The sequence below is a fragment of the Argiope bruennichi genome, chromosome 7 (genome assembly GCF_947563725.1).
Source record: "Argiope bruennichi chromosome 7, qqArgBrue1.1, whole genome shotgun sequence".
Classification (NCBI taxonomy): Eukaryota; Metazoa; Arthropoda; class Arachnida; order Araneae; family Araneidae; genus Argiope; species Argiope bruennichi.
In genome coordinates, this window is record NC_079157.1 from 48,284,031 (window position 1) to 48,308,611 (window position 24,581).

Consider the following 24,581-nt stretch of genomic DNA (forward strand, 5'->3'; position numbering starts at 1 on the left):
TGCAGAGAAAAAGCGAGATTTTTTCTGTAAGTTTAACTTTTAAACAGCTATTAAAAATTTATTTCTATAAATATAACTTTGATTGAGGTACAAAACATCCGCTATTTCATACAGATTATTTTGATATATAAGTAACTGTGTTTGGTTCATTTCTTGTTGAGTTATGAGTGTTGGAATGAAACAACATAGTGGAAAAAATATCATTCTTCATAAAATGAGTTTTAAAAACACCGTAAATAGAGATTTTAATGAAAGCACCTGAAGAAAAATAATTATAACTCGAGAAATATTTCGAATATTAACAACATCTTGGTATCGTTTGAAAGCTAAAGGATCGGAGAACATTATTAAGCAATAAAAAATATTCGATATTTTGAACGATTTTCGAAGTTTTAAGTGTGTACATACATCTTAAACAAATATGTTTCGCTGATATCTGAGAGAATGACTTAAAAAAAATTATATATTTTCTTCTTCAAATGTGTTCTGGTTAAAATCTAAATAACTTGCCCCCCCCCGTAGCATGTATCATATTTTTAGCATTTGTGTTGAAAAATTAGTTTAATAATTTATATAACAGTATAAAATAGATGAACGAGTTAGATTAATGGAATTTGTGTGAAGTCATTATACTAAGATTTGTACCAAATTCTGGAACAAAACCTGCAAAAACGATCATTTAAAACGACAACAAGTTAGATGGATGCCAGCCAAAGCCACGTCTCTCCAAGATTACGTGGCCTCGTTAGGAACCTTGCCAAAAAGGGGTTGCCGACGAGTGAATCACAGGGTTGAGTTAATTCAATTTTTAATGCATGTTCTTATTTGTAATCACAAAAGGTCGTGTTAACCCTTATCGTGGCAAGATTGCTTTTTTGAAAAAAAGCAAAAAAAAAAAATGTATATAGGTAGCTTCTTTAGGTTATTAAAAACATCAAAAAATAAATTAAAAAAATCGTGATATGAAAATTTTGGAAAAACAAGATGTATACTAGTCTATACATTGCTACACGTACAGTGATTATCGCATTTTTAGGAATGTATATTATGTATGTATGGTATACTATACAAAATGAACATAAGGGGTAACTAGAAAAAAGCTTGAACATCTAGCCCCAAAAAGTACACAATAATAATGTTTTCGGATTGATTGCATCGGTCATTGCATTCCATGCCAAACGGTTTTTGTATCAAGCAATGTAACAAAAAAAAAATCGCAGCCAAAAACATTATTATGTTAAAAAGCTTTAGTTATTTGATTTTCGCCGTTTTGAAATACTATTTCGCCATCATTTAAATATCAAATTTAGAATTTTTTGAAATTTTATCCAAATATTAAAAACTATAAAATAACCATTAAATTTCGAAAAAGAAATATATAAACTGGGCTTGTAAATAACGTAATTTTTAATTAATTGTTATACTATGAAAATCGAAAACCGAAATAACTGTTGAGCACCTCCTTCAATAGCAAATTAATGTTAAAAACGTATTTTGTCGATCACTGCCGCATAACTAATTTCAAAAAATTTAATAAAATTTAAGAAATAATTTTAAAGGAAATGAAACTGGCATCAATAAAGAACTAATTCTTTAGATCTTAAATTTACACAAGAATGGTTTTATATTTTATAAAGTTATTGAAGAAAATCGTCTACATCTCGACAAATTTTTAAATATCAGATATCTAATTAAAATTATGAAAATTCCTTTTTAATTGAGTACTTTCTACTCAAGAAATAAATACACATCAAATTCGGTCTTCCTAACGGTCTGCCCTGTTATAGCTCTTTAAATGACGCATCATATAAACTTCATATATTATATGCATCTAAAAGCATTTTGTGTTAATAAAGTAATTCGAAACAAAGCATTGTTATAAATTGTTAACAATGCATTATACATTGTTAAAATCATTGTTATTCGAGCATTTTTATAAAGACAGACATTTATAACAGAATTAAATACGATAGAATTCCCATATATCGAATTTGCATATCTCAAAAAATCTGTATATCGAATATCTTCATAAATATTAGATTTTTGCTAGAAAATTAATTATAAAAATAATAATTTTTTTATAAACTGAACAAAGATTTTCACATAAAGAAATTATAAATATTCATTATGGAAAAAGAGAATTCGCTTATAAGAAGGAATATAGGTTATATAAAGAAGTCTATCTTAATTAATCTTTCTACAATATAAATGCTCGAAAGATTGAAATTACTTGGAGAAAAAGCAATACCCACTTGCCAATGAGTCATAGACTTTGTTTTATTCTATAGATAAATCTTTTTCTATTAACCGTGGTTTTTACTGTGAGTTTAGCTTAAATTTTCTTATAAAGACTAAGGCTCAAATCAAAAGATATATTTAGGTCCAAATGAGAATATTGAGGGTTAAAGCCATAACACTCTAGTTTCTTATGCGATTTTTTTGGTGAAAACCAGTTTCGATCTTTGAAATATGTATTTCTTTGTTTAGTCTGTTTTTCAAAGCGGTGAATATAGCTTTGAAATCTTTACAAAAAAACAAAAAAACAAACAAAAAAAAAAAGGTTGGAAACGAAAATTATGGAAACAAGAATATGATTTTAGAATTTTTTTTTTTTTTTTTTTTGTAATATGAATGCAATACATTGTATTACGCCCAAATAAAATGCGCAATATAATATTAAGAATCAAATAATATCTTTGTAAATCATAATCAAGTTTCAATCATAAATTGTAAGAATAAATGATTAATTAATTTATTTTTATGTTAAAATAAATTGTGAACAACAACAAGAAAATACACTTACTGAGTGCATTACAGAATGAACAATAAATATACAAAAAAAGAAAAAGAAAGAAAAGCTAAGAGCAATGCTAAAAACACTACAAAGTGCAATTGGGATTTAATACAAGTTTGTATTCGGATAATCTAAAGTAATTTAAAAATATATTAAAATCCAAAAATGTGAACTCTTAATTTTAAAAACATTTAGAAATGTATAAGAGATATTAAAGATGAATATATTTAAGTTCAAAAATAGTAAAAGCTCAACATGAATTGAATTCTCTTTATTCCAATTGTACTTTATAATACCGTTTAAACGATGTTGTGCCTTAATAATATGACGCTTTCTCTGACGGTATTCAAAAGAATACAAAGTGTGTAGCTTCAGTAATAAGCAATAGAAAGATGCTTAAGACAGAAATGAAAAATCTTTAATTATATAATAATTGCTTTAATTAAATTTTTTAAAAATTATTTTTAATAGTTTTACCCTCTTTCCTGGGGCTAATCTGCATTGAATGGTTGGTTGGTTGCGAGTTTTAGTGGCGCAAGAACCAACCTTTACTAAACTACGCCAGTCGTATGGTTAGAATATTGACGATCGTGGAATAGAAATAACGTTAAAATAATTGTATCAAAATATTTTTAAAAGAATTACTTTAAAAGATTGAATTCTATACGATAAAAAGTTAAAAAATGGTAAGAACTAGATATACCCGTAAAAACCAATGACCCTTAAAAACTGAAAAAGATTTCCATGGGGCTTTACTCCCACTAAGCCTGACATTGTTAGTGATGAAGTTTTTAAAAAAAATGAATAAGCTGAGTATTAAAATTTGGACACTCTATCAAAATCTGCATTGAAACTTATCTAAAGTAATATATTGCGGGAAATAAAGGGTTGAACATAGTCAATCTTAAACATATTAAAAATAACACAAAATGATTTCAAAAGACGAATATTATCAATCTTAATAACGTTATAAAACACATTAGGAATTTAAAAGTTAAATGCATTCTATATTTTGCACACCCATTCTCAAATAATATGTTGACGCTAAACGTTCTAGTTGATACAGCTAAATGTACACGACTTATATTGTCATCAAAAGCAAAGATAAGATCGATGACTTAAAAAAAACAGAACACAAGACAGATCACGTCGGGATTTCAAACCAGGGAATGTCAAACATATTATGTAGATAAGTTAAAGATATATCATGTGAGTAAAACGGATTACTTTTGTAAAACAAATAGAGTAAAATTTAGTATGCACTTGTTTTTGAACTTTTAACTTGTAGTAAGGTCTCACATGTCCAGTTGTATATGTATCTAGAATAGCTAATTAATATTGTGACAGATAATTGCGAATTCAAAAAGTTCTTTTTTTGGTTGACTAATTAGCCATAATCGAATACTTGAACTGTATTACTGAATGTTCCTTTACATTCAGTGGCATAGCATGGGTCTCAGCCGCCGTGAGCTTAGATTAAATTCACTGCCATCTTATTTAGGCATTAAATATAAAAGGCTCCAAAACTTGCAGAAATTCTCAAGAACTTTTCGGCATGGATAAGTTGTTTATTGTACAGGATACAATTAAAGAATCATTGTGCACTTTTTATTTGCATTATTATAAACATTTGTTACAAAATTATGCCACTTCTTGATATATATACACAACATTTATTGTATATACAGGGTGTCCCAAAAAAATGTATACACATTTTAGCAGCTGATAACTAAGTTATTTCTTCTTTCTTTACGGACTGAACCCATTGAACCGAGTGATGGCAGACAGACTTGAATTTGAAGAAAGGAAATTTATTCTAAAATGCTACTTGAAGTATGAAAATGCAGTAGAAGTGCAAAGACAATTTAAGAGGGAGTTTAACAAAGAACCACCTACACGAGTTACCATCACTCGAATTAGAGATAAGTTTGAAGCTGATGGAACTGTTCAGGACGTCCATAAACCTGCAACAGTTGTTCAATTGAGGGCAACCATTGAACATGAATGTACGAATATCCCAAGGGAATTGTTCCATCATGTGTGCTATTCCATCGCTTCGCGTTGTCACTAGTGTCTGGAGCAGAACGGACATCAGTTTGAGAACATGCGATAACAAGACAATAGAATGATATTTGTAGAATCTTTTACATGTTGAAAATTATTCGAATTATAATAAACCCCAAATTTACAATTATTTAAAGTGTGTATACATTTTTTTGGGACACCCTGCATATCAAGTGTTACAATGTATTATTACATAAAATTAAGAAAATATAACAAATAACAGCGAATAGAGTATAAAACACGAATCATTCAATTAAAACTAGAATAATACTATAACGATATGTATTTTTATTAAAAAAAATCAATAGAATTAATTTTTTTTTCTTTGTCTTTAACTAAAACTTTAATCGTCTGCTTAAAGCAAAGTGTTTTATTGCACGATCAATATTTATAGAATCACATACTTCTCGCTCAATAGACAAGATAGTCAGATTGGTCAGCCTTAAAGTGTTTATTGTTGTTCTTAAGTAATTTTTGATCGACTTCAATTATGAAATGCAACAGTTCCTATAGTAATGGTGAGAAACATTCGAAGCATTATTATAATATTGGGTTGATTAACTCTTAGCTTAAATTACATAATAATACTTATTATAATCTAAGTAGTTCCATATTTATCAATTGATTTTTTTTTGGCTATGGCAATTATGAAATTCCGTAATCAAACACGTTCGAATTTGAAGTCCTGTTCGCATATTCTAGATTTTATTCAGTGTCGTTCAAATCTAGTAGTATGGCCGATGTTAGGTAAACAAACTTTTCCCCCAAATTCCGCTGCTAAAACCTATTACTAATTTCTACAATTATTCTGTCAGATGAAGCAAACAGCTTCCAACTGAACTCATTTTCATGAGACAAGTTACCATCTCTATTTCCATTGTCGAAATTGTATCTTTCCGTTTTGATAATATGAGATTCCTTTATAATACCAAGGTCTTCATTCTATTACATAACTTATAGCACTGTCATAATTTATAAAAAAGATTTAAATGGAAGTAACTTCCATTGCAGTTTTAACACAATCACACTTATAAAAAACACTTTTAGCTTTAATTATTTGAAAATTCAACTCAGTAGTTTATAGAATGTAATGCCGGGTTTACACTCGGAAAGTTATAAGATGGCCAGTAGGCAGCGTATGCGTAGAAAGGCAGAAAAATGCTGTTCGCTCGCTGGCAAGTAATTGTCCCAATGGGACAACAACATGCCCCTGTCCTGTATTGTATTTTTGTTTTCTTACTGTGCATGCATTTGTAGAATTTGGCGGGTTTTTTGGCGTGAAAAAATTGATCACTTATCATAGATTTATTCCGACACTTTTTAATCTTTGTTTTTTTCTAAGATGTTTTTTTTTCATTTGTTTTAAAACTTTTTGTTTCTATAGTCTTCCGAATTTAAGTGTGTTGACATTTTTTTTAATTTCATTATGTTTGTTTTTGTAAATATCCATCATTTTAATACGATGCGCAGTGAAAAGGAAAAATTCAGGAACTCTAAAATGGCAATTTATGGCCGCACATGAAATGCCTAAATCTATCTGATGAAATTGCGGTAAATATAAATCAGTTCCCTTTCTTCACGTGCGCTGTCTACTGGCCGTCTTATAACTGGCCGAATGTGGGCCGCGGTGGCCTGGTGGTAAGATCTCGGCTTGTGAGCGGTAGGGTTTCAGGTTCGAGACCCGATTCCACCGAGGAACCGTCGTGTAAGGGGGTCTGTTGCACGTTAAATCCGTCATACCAAACATCCTCCCGCTGGTGTGGTGTGGTGTGGAGAGGGGGTGCCAGTTCAGGTGTCGTCCTCGTCATCTGACCGCGGTTCAAAATTACAAGGTCCGTCCCAAAATACCCCTAGTGTTGCTTTAGAACGGGACGCTAATATAACTAAATTAAACTAAACTAAGTAAACCCAGCATTAGGCACAAGATCAATAAATCCTATTACATTTTAAACACTAAGATTTTATCATAAAATAACGCGTTCAAATAGCAGTAGTTTCCATCTCATTTTTTTTTTTTTTTTCAAATTCATCCATTTATAAAGTACATTCACTAATTAAAATCAGGTTTGAAAAAAACTACCCCCCCCCCCAATACCTTCTAAGGTAATGCAGAAACCAGAAATTCAATGACCATTAAGATTCGATCCACAAGATAAATAAATCTATTACATTTCCTTCAGAAAATAAACGCATCAATTTCAAGTGAAACAATATTATTTTCGACCCACACATCGATGTGTCATGCGAAAAAAATCTCTCAAGTCGGAAGCCATACTCGATCTGTTATGACATCACCCAATACCTCATCTACCTTGTTACCTGAATAGGTTTTACTCTTTCAGTTTTTATCGCTTTCGCACAAACTGATAACCGAATTTATATCCTTATCTTTGAAAACAACAAATTCCCCTTCGCGATGGTAGACACAGTCGAGATTGTTTCAGACTATTTCAAGAATCGTTTGAAATAATCAGATTTGCTGTCAGGTTTATGGCAGAAAATTTTGAGCCGGTGATTTGTCATATTTAAAGTTCATGACATATAGCCACTGTTTTTTAGCTCTCATCACTTTTGGGATATTAATATACGACTAGATGACTTCAAAAGCTTATCAGTATGATTTAGTGTTTGGGTAAGTTGCAAAGTGATTATTTTTAAATTTTATCTGTTTATTTGTTGCTTTAGTAATTATCTATTTTCTGTAAAGGAAAAAAAATAAGGCAAATAAGAATCTCGAGAGCTGAATATTTTTGTTCCATTCAGTAAACCAGTATCAGTTTTATCAACAAAAAAAAGTGGATCCGTGATAATAATTACATAATTATGTAGTTAATGATTTGTTTGTCTTAATATTAATAAAAATAATCCTGGTTATGTTTATATGTATGTTTCCACATGTCTTCTTAAACAATTGGGACAACAAATTTTGGACACTTACTACTAAAGTCATAAGAAAGAATGCTGTCAATTTTTTACAGTACAAAAATTATTTAATATTTAGTTATTTACAAATTAACCAAAATTTTGCAATCTTTATATTTTGAACTACTGCATCACTGTTTTTTTTTAAACTTTTTCTTTCTTTTTAATAATCCTTTTGATTATGCTTTTATAGGTCGCAAATCATTGATTTAGTCATACTTAAAGTCTAGCTTAAATCGATCTCTAAAATTCAAACAAAGACAACCTTTTTGTTTAATACTTCAGCGCTTGTTAACAAAATTTGGTATATCAATATAATAAATAACACTTATGAAATAAAAGAGCTGTTTTTTAAAAAATCGTTTGGTTGAATTGATATTGAAACTTGTTTCAAAATGTTTCAAAAGATAAAAAGATTTTGTGTATTATAATATTTTATATAAATGTACTTTTTACGTTAAAAATATACATGAAAGGATTTTAATGCCGAACAACACAACGTACGTCAGCTGATGTTGATATAAAATTGATCAGAGGATTTTAGGAATTTTTATTTTATTTGATTATTCAAATTCGAAGATGTTGTCAAAATCATTATTCAAAGATGGAAAAGTTCTTCATTTTATTTAAATTTGATTTTTAGTTGCATCATTACATGTTAAAAAAGAGAGAACGTTCTTTCTTGATTTTTTTGTCATATAATCCTCTTTAAGAATATCACTTATAACATATAATTATAAATAATTTTGCATAAGTGTTCTACAACTTATTTTGCAACTTGTCATTATGAATTTGAATCAATAGGCCTTTACAAATACATTATTAAGATAAAAGATTCTTAATCCCAAACAGAATTAGAAAGACAAATACATTATCAGATAATCAAAATTTAAAAAATGAAATTACCCCATCTGTAATAAATTCTTTGTTTATAAAAAGTATGAAAAAATTGCGCAAGCAAATTTTATCATGACTCCTGTGATATTACTGTTTTTATTTACAAATGTATATAAATAAATTTACGAAAATAATTATGGTTTTAATTAAAAAATGAATTGGAAAAAATTTGGAAATCAAAGATAAAGGAACAGAGTTGTTATGAATTTTAGCTTAGTTATATTAGTACCACATTTTTATCTGATCTTTGCCATAGAATTATTTCCAGAATGATCACTTTGTTTTCAACCTGATCAGCTATGAGAAACATACCTGAACCGGCGACTTCTTCTCCAAACTTCCACGCCACACTAGAAGAACACTTGAACTTTGATGTCAGAATTTACATGCACATGAATTCAGAATTTACATTACCTGCCTACACGACAGGCGGTCGGTTTAATCAAACTTGTAATCCTCTTGCCTCAAATCCAAGACGCTTTCACCAATGTACGCGTAACCTATAGGACAGTATTAAAACAATCATTAATGAATAAATAATTTTGTATACATATATATATTTATTTGCATACATATATATGTTTATAAGATTAATACTAAAATTTCAAATGAATCGTTTATATGTAATTTAGACTTAAAGGCTGCCTCAACAAAATAATTTTAAACTTAAAATTTTGATAGTCACGTGACAAGTATTGATTTATGAGACCTAAATTGTTCTGCTCATTATCTTCTTTACGCCTTTTTAATTTTCTGTCATCTCGGATAAATTTTGAAATTTAATTTGTAACAGGAAGTGATTTAATTCCGTAGCATTCTTACTGTTTCTAAAAACATAAGAATAAAATGAAGAATCATTTATTTCTGAAGTTTTGTGTGCTCAGCTGAATATAGTTCATAATTTATGTAATATACCAGAAGATTATTCGATAATAATCTTTTTTAATGAAAAAAAATTACGTGCACTTCAAAGCCATACTAAAGGAGCGACTCTGTTAAAATATTTAAAAATGCGCAAATATTGCTTACTTCTGCCGATAAATTTTAGTTGTCATCATTACTAAATTCGAATATTTTCTTAAAAAGCATGCCTCATATTCAAATTCCTCAACCTAAAAAAAATTAACATGATTTTTCATATTTTGATCATCAAAATTGGAAGAAATCTGCTTTAAATAAATACTTGTAGCAACCATGTAAACAATTAAGTTCAATATGTTGTTGCAAAGTACGTTTAATTTTTAATTTTTTTAAAATTTAATTTAATTATAAAATTTTAATTAAAAAAATTCATTAAAAATGCAAAACAATTAAAAGCAAAAAAAATGGTATAATAGAAAAAATATCTTTTTTTAATCTTTGTGTTATAATATTTTTGGAAGTTATCATGAAAAACGGCAAAATTTAGCATAATTTTTAATTAATTAAAATTCTAATTAAAAATTCAAATACATCTGTCCAAGGCGCATATTCTCACCGTCCAAAGAATATATGTGGCAAATTTAGTAACTCTAAATCAAACGGTCTTCCCTGAAAAGAAGTAATGCGCATGTACGCACACACACATTTTCCATTATTATTAATAGACTTATCGTCTTTGGCGACCAGTTGGTTCTCCGAGGATATTGGTTGTATTTGATTCTAGTTAAATCTCTTAGGCATAACATGCCCATGATTCCGATAAACCATTAGGCATTAATATCGTTTTATTATTACTATTTTAATAGCTTCTTATTATTACTATTTTAATAGCTTCTTCATTAAAATATTTTAAAGCTACATAGTCATATAATCCATTCATATTATAAAGGCCTTCAGCCATGACGTAATATATATCTATAATTTTCTGTTAGTCCCGTAGAATTTATGCTTTAAATTAAAGTGGAAAAATGGTTAAATTGCAATTAATATAAAAAAATTTTTACTGAAACGAAGCATTTTTTTTTTTTTTTTAATATGAGTACTGAAAACAGAGTCGCTGAGTATTTAAATCTTATGGGCACTAAAGAATATCTTTCTTAATTTATGTAATATCTCAAGAAGTTTTCTACAAAATTCTCAGATTCATCATGAACAGATCATATTAATTAACAATGTTTAGTTTTGAATGCATGAGACTAAGAAAATAAACAGAATCGTTTGAAATAATCGGTCGGAAACATATTAAGCCTTCAAAATCAAGTCAGTATCCGTTGAAAATAGAGTTGTCAACAATCAGAACACAATACGGATGCGTGAATTTTCTACACCAGTTGGGGCCAGTTTTCTACGCATATTAGAAATTTTTAATTTCCTTTATTCTGTTTTATTTTAATTCAAAAGTACTTCAGAATGAATTTGAAAGATAGATTCATTAACAAAGTTTAATTATAAATGCATCAAACACTAAGAAAATAAACAGAATCGTTTGAAATAATCAACTGAAAATATGTTAAGCCTATCCTCATTAGCGTAGGGGGAAAAACTGAAGTCTTACTCATTTGGCGGTGGGGAAATGAAAAGATTTCTTGGCGGGAAAGTTAGTTTTCAATTAATAATTAAAATTCTAATTAAAAATTAAAAAAGGGATCCCAGGTGCACATTCCCGACCTCCAAGGTATGCATGTGCCAAATTTGATAGCTGTAGGTCGAACGATCTGGCCTGTAGAGCGCCAACACACACGCACACACACACATTGAGCTTTATATAAGTATAGATAATATATTTTGAATGTAATTAATATCGCAAAAGACTTAAAGTACTTAGTTAGATTTTGACAATTTCGCTATGTTTGCTTTAATCTAACGAATTTAACTCAAGGGGGAAAAGTTATATTCTCGGCTTTTTAGTATATTAATAAAGGTATATTTTGGGAATACGTATTGTTTCCATTGTTTTAAAATATCGGTCACGGAAATTCCACAAAGAAACCTTCAAGAGAGGATCATTTTTTCCTATATTTTGCGAGACGCTTTTCTTTTAGTTTGCATTTGATGAGAGGTATTTCATATATCGATTGCAAAATGTCATCGATGTATTGAAAAGAACAAACGACACCTGCAACTGTTCTCAAACGCATGACAGATATATCAGCCTTTTTGTAAAATAGACAGTTTATCGAAAGATGAAAAAAAGTACAAACGATAAAATATAGTTGTTAGCGACAGTCTAGTTTGATGTCTTCTATGAAATTTTAATGAGACAGCTTCTACTGCTGCAATTTAGACAAAAATATTTTAGATTTTTTTTTATGAGCGAAGCAGTATAAACAAGAAATATTAAAGTTTATATATCATTTATATCATTTTTACTTCCTTATATAGGAAGTATAAAGTATTATAACCGTCAACAAATTCAAACTCGAGAGTTTGACAATTGTCCACGTTTTAGATTCCCCACAATTTTTCAAAATGTCTGTCTGACTATCTGTCCATTTGCCTGTTTATGAAAAAGATAACTCAAAAAATGCTTTGAGTTGACGGATGAAATTTGGTATATTGTCTTTATAACAAATTTGTTGATTTCTATCAAATGTAGAGTAAAATCACTCAGAGAAAATCTGTCTGTCCCTGTGTTCGAATACATGCTTACACGTAACCAAAAATTGAAGAGAGCTAGAGATAAAATTCGTTTCACAGATCAAACATCTATAGCGAAGACACGTATAAAATTTCGATTCAAATCCAACGAGAGGTTGAACGTCTGTCGGTCTGTTCTTTCAGAAACATATAAACACGATAACTCAAAAATACAGTGATTTAATTATATGAAATTTGGTATATGATGATGATGATGTCGTGTCCGCGTTACCACCTAAACGGGGTGCAGTAGCTTCTGAGGGTAAAGACCCCTGAGCACCTGAGGGCAGAAGTCTGACTTCTAGCTCATATGAAGATGAAATTCACACATTCGCTTGCACAACCCCTTTTTACAGGGGGGCACATTCACACACCTCACAGATAGAACACAGATGAAGAACAACTATGCCCGAACCGGGACGCCCAGATCTCGTGGAAGACGCGCTACCCCTATGCCAGGACGCCGGCAAATTTGGTATACGAGTTTGTGATTACAAGTGTAGTTTTGTGTCGAATTTTTGTTCTAATCGTTTTGGAAAAACACGTCTAAAACGCAAATTGGAATTTCGGATACTATTGACTGCGTGCCAGGGATTAATCGCCAAATATCACAAATTCATCGCCAAATATTCAGTAATTTATTAACGTCAAATGTTAATATTTCGTAACTATTGTGCGAATCGGGGAGATCTCCCCCATTGATTATAACTGTAATACAGAGCACATTATAATATCATTGCAATTAAATCTTATTAATAAAAGTGAAAGATTTTTTTAAAATAAAAAATCATAACTTATCTATGAAATGAATCTATCTTATTTTATTTTATTCACGAGAGTTTCTTTTTAATTCATTTTATTTAAACTAATAACTTATTGGTAGGAAAAAAGGAAAGTTTTTTGTTGTTGCTACTTTTATTTAATGTAATTTATGTGTTGTAAAGATGTAATTTTGCTGTTTTTTTTTCCTTTATTTCCTGGTGTGTTGAAATATTGTTGAGTTGGGTGTTGTTTATAACAATACAAAACCTTAATACTCTCAGCAGATAATTATCAAATTAATATCGATTTTATATGAGTGGCGCCATCTGATTGTGGTTTTAAGGAAAAATTTATTACAGGATTACTTTTTAACTGTAAAGAGGAATTATTATTAAGGTATCCGAACACGTTCGGAGCACTTTTTTAGAAAAACATGCTGTAGACATACTTTAACCATATTTATGGGTTTAAGACTATTCAAAATTAGTAATAGGATGTCAATATTTGAAATAAACATTAAAACTTTCATAAAATTGGCATTTAATAGCATAAATTTAAGCAAATTCTTTAAAAACTTCAAATGGGCTACACCAAAAACAATTATTCTCATCCGAACAAAACTTATACTAAAATAAACTACATAGTTTTCTCTAGGGGTTGAACCACAATCGTATGGTTATAATAATTAATAAAAATTTAGAACCAGTCAAAGAATTTATCATGAAATTTTTAGTCAATTTATGACGTTATTGTTCAAACAATAGGCTGTAAATTAAAAAGTATTTCCGCAATCTAAATTCTTTTAGTTCATTCCCTATAAAATAATACAAAGACAATGTTCACCAATTTCATAGTAATATGATCATTATATTTTGAGTTATTTGATTTAAAGTGAGCAAAAAGTAAGAAAAAATCAATTTTGAGAAAAATGCATTTAAAGTATACACTAACATGTTTTAATAATAAATTATGTGTGTACATACTTAAAATTCACCACATCTATAGGTTATACTTTATTCCTCCTCAAGATTTAATCATTTCCCTTTTTTAATCATTTAATTTTTTTTTCTGTAAATTTTTATGTTTGGCAATGAACGCCGCCTAGATTCGTATATTATATATATATATACAAAAGTATTAGAATCAAGTTAATAGGAAAAACAAAAAAATCAAATAAAAATTAAACCAAAAAAATTATAAAAAATATAAAAAAAGAATCCAGCCTGAAGACTTTTTCAAGGGTCACCCTCAGGCAGGGATTCAAAGAAAGGGATTTTTTCTGTGAGGAAATACAGACATTGTCTAATAATGATTCCTCGTGACCCGAAAATCCCCTGAAATTATGCTCAAGAGATATACCATTTTAACAGAAAGGAAATACAAAACAACAAATTAGAAGAAATTAACCACAACAAAGTAAAAATACAATAACAAAAATAACAATAAAAACAAAAAATAGCACTAAAATTAAAAATTAAAAACGAAAAGGCCAGTACATACCATCAACAGTCAAGGAAACTTTAAACTATCGATTGTGATTGCCTGTTTTTAAAACCAACGGTAAATTATGTAAACAGATGTAGGCTCCCAGCACCATCTATTGAGTGATCCTAGCAAATGCTCTAACCGCATTTGCACTATTATACACTCCAATAATCTTAGGAACATTCAGTAATCCTATAAAACCTTCGTTAAAATGTATTACAGACATAAATGCCCCTAATCTGAAGGTTCGGAGCTCAATAAAGACATCTTTAGGAACAAATTTCCACAAAACACAGTTAAAACTCTCATTGGCATTTTTTATTTTGCAGTGCAAAAAATATTCCATATTTAAAACTAAATTTGTGTTTATATAAATTTTTAACATGTTTTTGGCCTTTTAAATTGGTACTTCCGGTTATTTAAATGTCCACTTCCGGTTTACCGATCATTACGAAAATATTAATATCTTGACTTCTAATTAACGTAGAGATAAAAGTAAACCTGTTTTGGATAGCTCAAAGACTGGTCTATCCAATTAAAGAATTTTTTTAAATGTCATTTTTGTTTAAAATCGACCTTTTTAACGTGTTCAGATACCTTAAACACTAATAATGAAAATATTTTTAATTTAAAACATGCTTTTATTTATATATATTGAAATTTTGTACATATTTTGCATTGAATTTTATCAAAAATTAGGTGATCAAAACAAAATTGATAAAAAGGCATGAGTCATTAATAATATAAAAAATAAATTGCACCACGATAAATTGTATATTGAAATGAATTACTGAAATTTGTTTCAAAACACTTAGGTATTTTGGTTCAGTTAAAAAAGATATTTCAGTTCATTGTTTCATATTTTAATAATTTTAATTAATTATCTAAGCATATTTTTAGCTTTCTTGTTGTATATTTTCTTACAGCAGTTAAAGGTTACACTGATATTCCAGATTTTCTGTACTTCACTTCAGTTCACATATTTTCATTATTACATATACATTCCATAATCATTACGAATTAATGATATCTTATGTACGTTGTAACTACTATAAAGCAATGCTTTCCCGCTAAATTAATTGTTTTTCGAAAATTATCAGAGAATGCAGATAAGCGAAATGATAAGAGCAGCGTTCTTGCAACGAATAAAAATAGCATGGATGATAATTGATTTACAGGAATTCTGATTTTCTAAAGCTTAATTAACAACATTTCTTTATTTAATAATACTTCAGCTTTCAGAAATTTTGTATACAATCAAATTCTTAAACTATCAGGAGGAAATTGATAATGAATTTAGCCCAAAATCTGGCACAATATATAGCTATGATAATAAAAACATACACAAGAAAACAATAAGTTTGAAATGTTTAATTTGTAACTTAATTTTTGACAATTACTGTTAATAAATAAATAAATAAAAATAATTAGTAATTAATGAAGAATAAAGGTATTTTGATATCGCCAATATATAATATCAGCATACCACCATGGATATTCGTTGTATTAATTATCAATGAAATTACTTAGATATAATTTCATGCCCATAATTTCTTAAAATTGTCTGACATTAAACCCGTATTATATATATATATATATATATATATATATATATATATATATATATATATATATATATATATAATAAAGCTCAATGTGTGTGTGTGTGTGTGTTGCCGCTCTACAGGCCAGGTCATTTGACATACAGCTATCAAATTTGGTACATGTATACCTTAGAGGTCAGAAATGTGCACCTGGGGTCCCTTTTTTTGAAATTTTAATTATTAATTAAAAACTAACTTTCCCGCCAAAAAAATCTTCCATTTTCCCCACCGCCAACTTTTCCGCCAAAAAAATCTTCCATTTTCCCCACCGCCAAATGACAAAGGCTTCAGTATTTTTTTTCTCCCAACAGTAATGAGGCTAGGGTTAACGTTTTTATTTCAAACGATTCTGTTTGTTTTCTTAATGTTTTATGCATTTAAAATGAAACATTGTTAATTAATCCATGTTTCAGATTCATTCTGAAGTACTTTTGAATTAAAATAACACAGAATAAAGGAAATTAAAAATGTATAATCTGCATAGCGTTACCCCAACTGGCGTAGAAAAATTCACGCATTTGTGTTACCGTAATTGGCGAAGAAAATTCACGCATGCTCATTGTGTTCCGATTGTTGCCATGACAACCATTATCAACGGACGATTTAAATTATTTTTAGGTTAGTTGCATGCTTTTGTAAGTAAATTGTATTTATGTTAGTTATATATTTTTTGTATTTGCTTATAGTTTTAAGTACATCGTTTTTTAAGTATTTTTTTTTAACCTGTTTTCAATGATTTAAATTATTTTTAGGTTAGTTGCATGCTTTTGTAAGTAAATTGTATTTATGTTAGTTATATATTTTTTTGTATATGGTTATAGTTTTAAGTACATCGTTTTTTAAGTAGTTTTTTTAAACCTGTTTTCGACCGATTATTTTAAACGATTCATTTTATTTTCTTAGTGTTTGATGCATTTAAAATGAAACATTGTTAATGAATCGATCTGTTCATGATGAATCTGAGAAAATTTTGTTGACAAATTCTTGAGATATTACATAAATTAAGAAAGATATTCTTTAGTGCCCATAAAATTTAAACGCTCAGTGACTCTATTATCAGTAATCATATTATTAAAAAAAATGCTTTGTTTCAGTAAAAAATATTATTATATTAATTGCAGATTAATCATTTACACTTTAATTTAAAGCATAGATTCTACGAGGGGTAACAGAAAATTAGAGAGATACATATCACGTTATGACTGAAGGCCTTTATAATATTATGAGTGAATTATACGACTATCAAAATTTGAAGTTTATAAATATTTTGCTGAAGAATCTATTAAAGTTGGAATTGCGTAAAATATTTAATGGTACGACCGGAGTTTAACCCCCTGCTTGGCGGAATTTTAAAAAATCGCCAACAACGGCCTAGCGAAATGTTCAAAAGCAAAGGAGCAGATGTTCAATTATAGTGCATAATAAAGATTGCCAGCTTCTGCGCGTTATCGCAACTTGGAGAAGAAGGGGGTTAAACTCCGGTTCAGCCTATTTAATTATTAAAATTTAAACGAACATTAAGATTAGCGGACCGGCTGGTCGCCAAAGGCGGCTAGTATATATATAAAGACATAAATATATGATTCATCTATTTCCTAAACTTTTAGTAATTCAACTTCACTTTTTTATTCGCTTTGTACTACACAGATATTAAATTGAATCCTTCTTTAGTTTTCAACTACAGAAGAAATCAAGCGATTAAATATTTAATAAAACGATGGAAGCAGGTTGAATTTCTAGACAATGTTTTTGTCCAGAACTATTGTTAAAAATTAGGTGTTTTTTGTTGTTGTTGTTTTTAAATTTCTGAAATTCAGGAAAACTTTGGACGTTTATTAAATTATTATCAATACAGAGACATTTTTTAAAATTAGAAACGTTGTGAAGTTCATTTGTGAGCGTGCAATATTATTTTCGGGAATTATCGTCGAAAAACGGCAGATTTCGCTTAGTTTTCAATTAATTAAAATTCTAATTAACGTTTCAAAAAAATCGTTCCGAAATATATGCACGCCAAATTTGGCAGCTCTGTTTCAAACAATTTGGACAGAAGAAAATAATGAACGCTCACAATTATCCTTATTATTAGTAGAGTAATTGGTAAAATCTGGTTTCTATGATAATTTAAATGAAAAGAAATTAATTTAAAACAATTTATATAGAAATGAAATATCGATGTTCATTTTTCTAAAAATCATATCATGCGAATAGTAATAAATTATATCTATACTCATGCATAGCTAAATTTTGTCAGTATTTTATTTTCCATTTATGTTTATTTTTTTTTCTATTCATAATCATATTTGTAATAAAAATATATGTAATAAACTAATAAAAATCTGCAGCATATCCAATAGGAAGTCATCACTTTTTTTTCAGACTGCGATTCAATTTCGTTCTTTTTGATTAAAAAAGAAATTAACTAATAAAAATCTGCAGCATATCCAATAGGAAGTCATCACTTTTTTTTCAGACTGCGATTCAATTTCGTTCTTTTTGATTAAAAAAGAAATTAACTAATAAAAATCTGCAGCATATCAATATGAAGTCATCACTTTTTTTTTTCAGACTGCGATTCAATTTCGTTCTTTTTGATTAAAAAAGATAGGAATAAATTAAATATTTTCGGCGTTTGAAAATGCTAATGCAAAAGATTTCAAACTGTTTTCAGCATCAAAATCGATAATATATATAACAGTAAGAAATCGATAATTTCGCGAGAATTGTTTCATCATCAGGTTTTCACAAATTAATTTGCAGATCGAAACGAGCAAATATCTCAAAAATTAAATCCGAAATACTTCGTGCAGTCAGAATAACTTTCTATAAAGGAACGAACATTCGGTTCACTTTCAAATTATTTTCACATTTCCTTTAGAAGTTATGAGACCGCGTTTATCCAAACCAACGCAATTATTTCTGGTTTTGTTGCACAAAATTAACTTCCATATCTTTTATTAATAACAAAATGTCTGTAACTCTTAATATGCTGACGAAATGGGAATATACGATGAATGAGTAAGTTATTTTTAAATTAATTTTTAAAATTTGCCTAAAAAAATAATTCTTAAATTGTGTCCGTTTTAAATGCCTTGCAGTGGAAAATTATATTCATGATCATTCAGTAAAATCCTGCTATATGTATTGTCTGTAAATAGAAATTATTTTTTTTATTTAATACTTAATTAAATGTTTCAAAAAATGTATTGTTATTTGTAAAAATATACAGTTATGAAATGCAGTATTCTTGTATTCACCGAACTTTATTGAGAAATATTTGCCATCAAATAAAAAAATTAGCTTATATCTAAAATTTACACCACAGTCGATTGTGTGTGTGTGTGCGTGCGCGTGTATGTCGTCGGTCTACAAGTTGGATCGTTTTTCCTAAACTTTCCAAAATTGACCCGTATATACTTTCCAAGGAAGGCAAAGTTTGTCCCCTGGCGTTTTTTTTTTTTTTTGAAAATTTTATTAGAATTTTAAATAATTAAAAATTAATAAAAGTTTGTTGTTTGCCCAGGATCATATTACAGTAAAAAAAAATCATTTTTAAATCATATTAAAATTTAAAAAAAAAATTCACTGATACCAATTTTTTAATATATAAATACAATTTTTCTTTTAAATCAATTTTTTAAAAAAAATATTATCATCTGTAAATAAGTTTCTTCGTTCTTATATATGAGAGTAGTAATTTCCATTCGTAAAAACTTTCGAGAAAAACAGACCCTCCCGTCTCTGGGGGTATCACAGGTATTGAGAAGAGGAAATTCCGGCGTGGTAGTTGCTTCTCACTACTTTGGTTTTAGTTTTAGTTATATTAACGTCCCGTTTGAAACAACACTAGGGCTATTTTGGGACGGACCTCGTCATTTTGAACCACGGTCAGATGACGAGGACGACACCTGAGATGGCACCCCCTCTCCACACCACACCACACCACACCACGGATTTAACGTGCAACAGACACCCTTACACGACGGTTCTTCGGTGGAAACGGGTCTCGAACCTGAAACTCTCCGGTTCCGAAGCCGAGACTTTACTAGCAGGCCACCGTGGCCCCTCTCACTACTTTGGATGATATAAAAACAGTGTGGGATCAGCTAATCGTTAACGATGACGGGACCTGGCTCTTCAATCCTCTTGTCCATAATTCCGTCAAAATGGCTGACATTTAGGCCATGTTATTTTCATTGTCTTATTTAAACTTTATCTATTACGTCCGTGAACCTTACTATTCAAGACAATCCCATAACATTATAGCACTATTAAAAACACAAATATCCGGTTCATTCTAAATTTCAAGATACTGTAATTTCATTTTTTATTTGTCTTATAAACTAATCATATATTAGACATAATCTTTCTATTTTAGGGTTTAAAAATGGAAGGAAATCACGCGATTAAATATTCGATGAAATAATAAAAACGGTTTGAATTTCAGAGTAATAATTAATCTATTTAACCCAATCAACAATTAATCAAATTTGACAAAAAAAAATGTTTCTAAAAATTGCGAAAATTGTGGAAAAGTTCATACGATTATTAAATTGGCGTCATTAAAAAGCAATTTTTTACATTTTGATTCTGTGTAAATATTTTCGTAAGTTATAGCAGAGAAGAATCAAAATTCCACTTAATTTTTAATTAGTTAAAATTCTAATTAAAAGTTTAAAAAACTCGCTCTGAGGCGCACATTCTCACCCTCGAAAGTATCTACATTCAAGATTTAGTAACTCTGTGTCAAATAGTGTAGATTGTATAACGCCAACCCGCACACACCCACTACTCATCTTTATTATTAATATATATAAACTATAATCTAAACTTAAAAAAATCGCTTGCCATCGATGAACGCACGTCGTTTGTTTATTGTCATTAAAAAAATACATGAAAACGAAATTCAGTTTCCAGCTTATAACCAATGCAAAATAGCAGTTAAGTCTTCAGAAGATCCTATCAAAGACAGATAAACCTTTACCGTTAGATATATTCTTCATTTAAAAAGAAAATGAAGAAAACGGTGAAAGAAAATATCGATTTCAGTGTCAGTCGGCTTCTTTGATGACGAACTAATTATTTCTAAACAGTCTTCGGTCAGTTTTCCGCAAAGAATGTTGGTGTATCCACAAAATGCGGATGAGACACCTGAAGTATCTGAACATTTATCGAAGGAAACGCACAATCAAAAATCTGAGTGAGTTTATTCGTTTTCTTAAAATTATTTTGCATTTCATTATTTCTAATCACCTTTGGCGATCAGCTGATTCGCTAATGATATTAGTTATGTTTAATTTTATTTAAATCATATAATAAATAACTTATATCATGATGTAAATATAACTTTGTATCAGGACGCAATCAAATTATCAGATATTAAAGTCTTGTTATTTTAAGAGCGTTATGTTCTGTTTATTGTGTGTTTGAACCTTTCTGATGGAGATCTGTTCCCATAATAACTTAGTGCTATGAAAAACGTCAATGTCCAGTTTATCCATCTTCCAATTTTTACGGTTTTGTAATTTCATTTTTTAAACGCTTTGTAAACTACACAGTCCATCTTTAGTTTTCAACAACGAAAGAAAATCGTGCGATTAAATATTTAAAGAAAGAATTAAAGTTATTTTAATTTGAGTCCATTTATATAAATTAGACAAAAAAAATTTATTGTCAAAAAAATAGTGAAAATATACGCGATTATTAAATTGACATCATTAAAAAATAATTTTTTAAATTTTGAAACCATGTAAAAAGCATTTTTCTGCAATAATATTTTCGTTAATTATCGCAGCAAAGACTAAAAATTCAGCTTAATATTTAATTAGTTAAATTTCTAATTAAAATTTCAAAAAAAACTCGTATCAAAGAGCACATTTCCATTCTTTTGTGGGATTTTTGTGCCAAATTTGGTAAATGTACGTCAATCGAGCTGACTTGTAGAGAGCCAGTACACAGACTTACACTCATTTTCCCTTATTATTAGGGATAGAGACTGCAAAGATGTTTGACAATTTAAAACTGAATAGTAATATTCCTAGCTCGCTTATATTTATACTATATGAAGCAACAGACTGGGAATCATGTAAGATTCTTTTTCTTTCACGTATATAAAGCATACAAGGGGAAAAAAAGTAATTGTCAAAAAATTCAACTTAATGATTTTAATGAACATCAAGGTTTGACACTTTCCTGATGCACGCAGAAACCACTACTGGAATTATGGATATCTCTCGATCACTCTGTCTATGAAGTTTATAACTCAAAGATGCAACAAATTAGATAATTGAAATTTGTTATGAGGTCGTAGATAACTATAAATTTGGGCAAATTCCATCGATGAAAAGTCTATCTATCCATCGATTTTCGCTCGAACGCAATGTCAAAAATACAACCTGCTATATAAGTCAGCCATCTAACTCTCCGACCCGCCACGAAGGCACACAGATTTAAACCATAAAAACTGAATGACCGGACCGCCGCAACAGCAACATTGGTGGGAACTGTGATTGAGTCCTAAGGGCCTTCACCGGCCACAATACAACCCTCCCCGAAGCAAGTACGTCCCGTCATCGATGGGAGGAGTCAGATCCTCCACCTATTAGTGTACCCTCCAGGGTGGCGAGATCCAACCACCATGCCGGAAGCATCTCATCCTCATTTCGAGGTGTCCCCCGGGGAGTCAACCTGCTAGATAAGCTTAACATATCTTTATCAGAATTTCGACCATATACGCCCATGGGTTGAAGGCCTATCTTTCTTTTGCATCTATATATATTCTTAACAATGTAACTAAAATCCGATATGCCATCTTGAACCTACTTTCTTTAAGCATATCTGCACTCAGGCGATCAAAAGGGAAATCTCCAAGATTCACGATCAGTTTCTTTTTATTGTACAACGGCATACTGCCTAAAATACGAGAAAATCGAAGGGAAAACTCTCAATCTAGCTCATGTATTCTTATGCTTATATCTATGTTACGTTACATTACGTTTATGCTTTACATACTTATGAAAGTACAGACCGACAAATGGTTAACTCTTTGACATATTTATTTCAAAATTTTATTAGGATATATATTTTAAAGCCAACCTGTACCCAACATCCCAAAACTGTGTGTCAAACTTAAACTTTATTTACATTTTGTATTTATTGAGTTTATTTGTACTTTAACAGCCAGGCATACATATTTACTCTGAATGAATTTAATGCAAACTTAAAAATCGTTATATAATGTCAGAAGCTCTGTTTCAGTTATATACTATCATAAGAGACTCCAACATCCAACATTTGGCACTACGCCCTCCATTTATTTCAAGCCAAGTAGAATGTGAACACGACCGCAACTTCAAGTTAAAATAGAAGGCTCTGTACAGGTAGTTTATATGTGTTAAAATACTGCATTGCACATTTCAAGATTAGTTAAAATGAAAGTTAAGGGAAATAAACTGTTCATATTTTAACATAAATTCTGTAATGCCTAACTTGAAACTCTATGCAGGAAACAAACAAAACATTAATGTAAATTGTAGGCCTAATGCTTAAGAAAATTGCTTCAAACTGATATTATTTTTCACTGATAAATGACTACACTGATATGAAAAGAACAACGAGCAAAACGCTCTCTTTTCTTGTCACAACTTGTATTTCGCACATGACACGTAGCAGGACCATAGCAGACGCCCCTCCCAATACCTTCGCAATGCTGCCAATGCAACACCTTGCCTCCCTCATTTAATTACGATAAAAGGAAATTAGGCCGGATAGTCTTAAACCGGATACTCGGGTGTGTACTGTATTTTCATTAAAGTATCGCTATCTTTGTCTCATTCATGCTCTGCAAAACATGATTGATATTTCAAATTAATAAAAGTCATAAGCCACTGACAAGTGATATTGGAAAGAGATTTAAAAGAAAAAGATTACAAATGATTGCAACTATTTTATACTTTGAGCCCCTCAATACTTTACTCATTACTCATATATATCGTACTTTTTTATTGTAATTTCTTTGTTTAAGTATAACTTGAAATTAGCAATGTAGAAATTAGGATTGTAATGTAGTACTAGTAATTTAAAATTAGTAACTAGTTTAAAAAATATACTTTATGTTTGTTACTTTAACATACTCTTGTCATGAACTGCAGTAACATGATGCACATAAATGTAAAGATAAAATAAAAAAATAATAACTACAAAGTATGTGTTGTTTCATTATTGTCATTTTACTTTCATGAGTTTTGTCGCTAGGTAAAATAATGATCCAATTTTTTTTATTATATCCTCTTACCGAATAATCTAAACATATAAACTTTTTCCAGCATTTTTTATTTACGAGTATGAGTTTAGTTTAGTTTAGTTATATTAACGTCCCATTTTAAAGCAACACTAGGGCTATTAAGAGACCAACCTCATAATTTTGAACCGCGGTCAGATGACGAGGACGACACCTGAGCTGGCACCCCCTGTCCATACCACACCACACCAGTGGG

The 24,581-nt window shown here is 29.6% G+C and overlaps 1 protein-coding gene across 2 annotated transcripts in view; it reads left to right on the forward strand.

Annotated features, from left to right (window-relative positions):
• The window catches only part of LOC129976247 (scoloptoxin SSD14-like), a 97,098-nt gene that overhangs the window by 47,993 nt on the left and 24,524 nt on the right, over positions 1-24,581 (forward strand). Inside the window, exon 1 of one of the 2 annotated variants that reach the window (XM_056089726.1) lies at positions 7,250-7,490. The exons of the other annotated variant lie outside the window; for it this stretch is intronic. Within the exon in view, the coding sequence (XP_055945701.1) occupies positions 7,453-7,490 (38 nt within the window). The 5' untranslated portion in view covers positions 7,250-7,452. Of the gene's footprint in view, positions 1-7,249; positions 7,491-24,581 lie in introns of those variants that run through there. 2 annotated transcript variants of the gene reach the window in all.